The 2,588-nt window shown below is 41.8% G+C and overlaps 1 protein-coding gene across 1 annotated transcript; it reads left to right on the forward strand.

The window, feature by feature from the left end:
• The first annotated feature begins 646 nt into the window (after positions 1 to 646).
• Positions 647 to 1,902, forward strand: LOC110100476 (inositol polyphosphate multikinase beta-like). The gene has a single exon (XM_028693738.1). The coding sequence runs from the start codon at positions 702 to 704 to the stop codon at positions 1,560 to 1,562; it is 861 nt and encodes a 286-aa protein (XP_028549571.1). The 5' UTR covers positions 647 to 701; the 3' UTR covers positions 1,563 to 1,902.
• Positions 1,903 to 2,588: the final 686 nt, after the last annotated feature.

Genomic DNA, 2,588 nt, shown 5'->3' on the forward strand with positions numbered 1-2,588 from the left:
CAATCTTGTTTTGTTTTGAGATTTTGGATTATATTTTGTTTTTTACTCACTTGTAATTTCTTTTTATGCAATGAATTGGGCTTTGCCCCTAAATTTTCCCAAAAAAAAAAAAAAAACCGATGTATGGAAGGGCGTGACATTGTTATTCATCATATAGATGATAACATAAGATTACAAAGTATATATATGTGAAATAAAATTTCGATTACATTTTTAAAAAAAGCAATAATAAATTTCTTTAATTTTTGCTATTATTATTTATAAAGCTATAAAATCAAAATTCTCTTCTAAAATAAAAAAGAATAAAAAACAACAAAGATGCGCCCCCTCCGTGCACCGTCGAAGTGCCTAAGGGCATCTCCAACCGAACGGCAAACACTTGTTTGTCGTTCTTGCTTTGCTCCAACCGATTGCCATTTTTTATGCCATTTGATCGCGGATGAACAATGCGACGCCAATATTGGCGTCGCACTGTTCATCTGCGCCATTTTTTTTTCTCTACCGAATAGGTTGGGAAGAAAGGCGCGAAAGAAAATGACTGTTTAGCGGCAAAATGGCGTTGGATTGGAAATAAAACACGACATTTTTTGATTTCCCTGCATTTTTGGAGTGAAAAATGACATTTTCGGTTGGAGATGCCCTAACAGCAAAGATTCGCTCACGGTAGTTCACCAGAAGGTTCGAGCTCACCCCTGGCGGCGATGCTGAAACCACCGGAACACCAGGTAGCCGGCCACCAGGCCCGAGATGGCCGCCTTGGCCCCCTCGTCGACGGCTCAGGCCTCTTCTACAAGCCCCTTCAAAGCGACGACCGTGGCGCCAACGAATTGACCTTCTACACCTCCTTCTCTTCCGAACCCCGCATTCCCACGCGCATCCGCTCCTTCTTCCCTGGATTCCACGGAACTCAGCTTCTCCGCGCTTCCGATGGCTCCGGTCTCCACCCCCACCTCGTCCTCGACGACCTCTTTGCCGGCCTCCGTCTTCCCTCCGTCATCGATCTCAAGATCGGATCCCGCACCTGGTTCCCCTCTGCTCCTGAAGACTACTTTCGCAAGTGCCTCGCCAAGGACCGTAAATCCACCTCCGCTCTCCTTGGTTTCCGCATCTCTGGTCTTCAGGTCAACGACGAGGACTGCAGGTGGCGCCCCAGCCACGATGAAGTACGCCAGTTCAATGCTAAGGACGTCTGCCGTATCCTCCGTCGCTTCGTTTCGTCCGACCCGGCCTCGGATTGCGAACCGAACTGCGTCTTTGCGTCTGCCGTCTACGGTGGCGCGGAGGGAGTTCTCGCCCAGTTACTTGAACTGAAGGCCTGGTTCGAGGAGCAGACCCTCTTCCACTTCTATTCGGCTTCCGTCCTCGTGGCCTACGACAAGGATGGTTCTGAGGATGGTCGATACCCTAACCGTGCGAGGGTGAGGCTTGTAGACTTCGCGCATGTCCTGGACGGTAATGGGGTGATCGATCACAATTTTTTGGGTGGACTCTGCTCGCTCATCAAATTCATCTCCAATATTCTCAAAGACCCCGACAATATCTCTAATTCAAATGCTTTATGAAGGGCACTAACGGGATCCAGATTCCACAAAAAGAATCGTGGCGAATGCTGGATTGAAGACGCTTCGGACAATTTGCTTTAATTTCTCATTATCGTTAATATAACTTATACTTTTCCTGATTCTTAAGGCTGGGGGCTTCAGCGTTTTTCAATCTATTGGTGAGATTTCTTGACAATCTCCACCTGGAATTTTATACATTGTTGATTGATAAAGGAATGATAAAATGTTGTAGTTTTCACATGCGCATAGCTTGATGGAATTAGGTCCATTTTTCAAACAGATACAATTGATTTCCTTAATTGCATGAAAGAAGGATCCATTGAGGCCTATATTACGCTTGCATTTTGGAATTTGTTCTTCCATTTATCATCTTCTTCATATACCCTTATTTAGTTGCAGATAAAAGTAGCTTTATTTATTTGAAGAAGTATTAATTTGAACTCGCTGTATGTTAAATGGCTTCTCTGATGAAAACAAACCTTGAGCATCCTTCCTTTTTGTGGTACACGCATGGCATATGAATTATGAACAGTATAGAGATTCGAGATCTTTAAATAACTATGGACCCAACAATACATTTTCTTATGCTTGTAGATGAAATTCAGACCGCAATCATATTAGTAATACTTCTTTTATCCTTTATAGTCAATTTATATCTCCCAAACAATGGTGATGTACTTCACAGAGAAATCAATTACATTAGTCGTTGTTAATGTGCGAAAATATTCTTATTTTCTAGCATGTTTTTCACATTAACTTTATGTTGAATCTAGCTCTCTCCTATTTGATGCCAAATGTGCATTTATGTATTATTTCAATCTACAATGACATTAAAATGCTTAAGAAGCAATGCCACTAACTTAAGATGTTTAGCAAAAAGGAAAGAGTAATAGCTACTATAATCTTGAATGAAACTTGAACATGGTTAACATAAATTTGTCTTTTCTCATTTGCTATATGATATACAATAGAAAATAACATTTTAGTTAGCTGCAAATGAATGCATGATCCTAAGCGCTTGATCAT

This window comes from Dendrobium catenatum, unplaced genomic scaffold, assembly GCF_001605985.2.
Source record: "Dendrobium catenatum unplaced genomic scaffold, ASM160598v2 fragScaff_scaffold_353, whole genome shotgun sequence".
Lineage (NCBI taxonomy): Eukaryota > Viridiplantae > Streptophyta > Magnoliopsida > Asparagales > Orchidaceae > Dendrobium > Dendrobium catenatum.

Excerpts from the sequence above, each read along its gene's own strand:
- LOC110100476 (XM_028693738.1), top strand. The coding sequence starts at position 702 with ATGCTGAAACCACCGGAACACCAGGTAGCCGGCCACCAGGCCCGAGAT.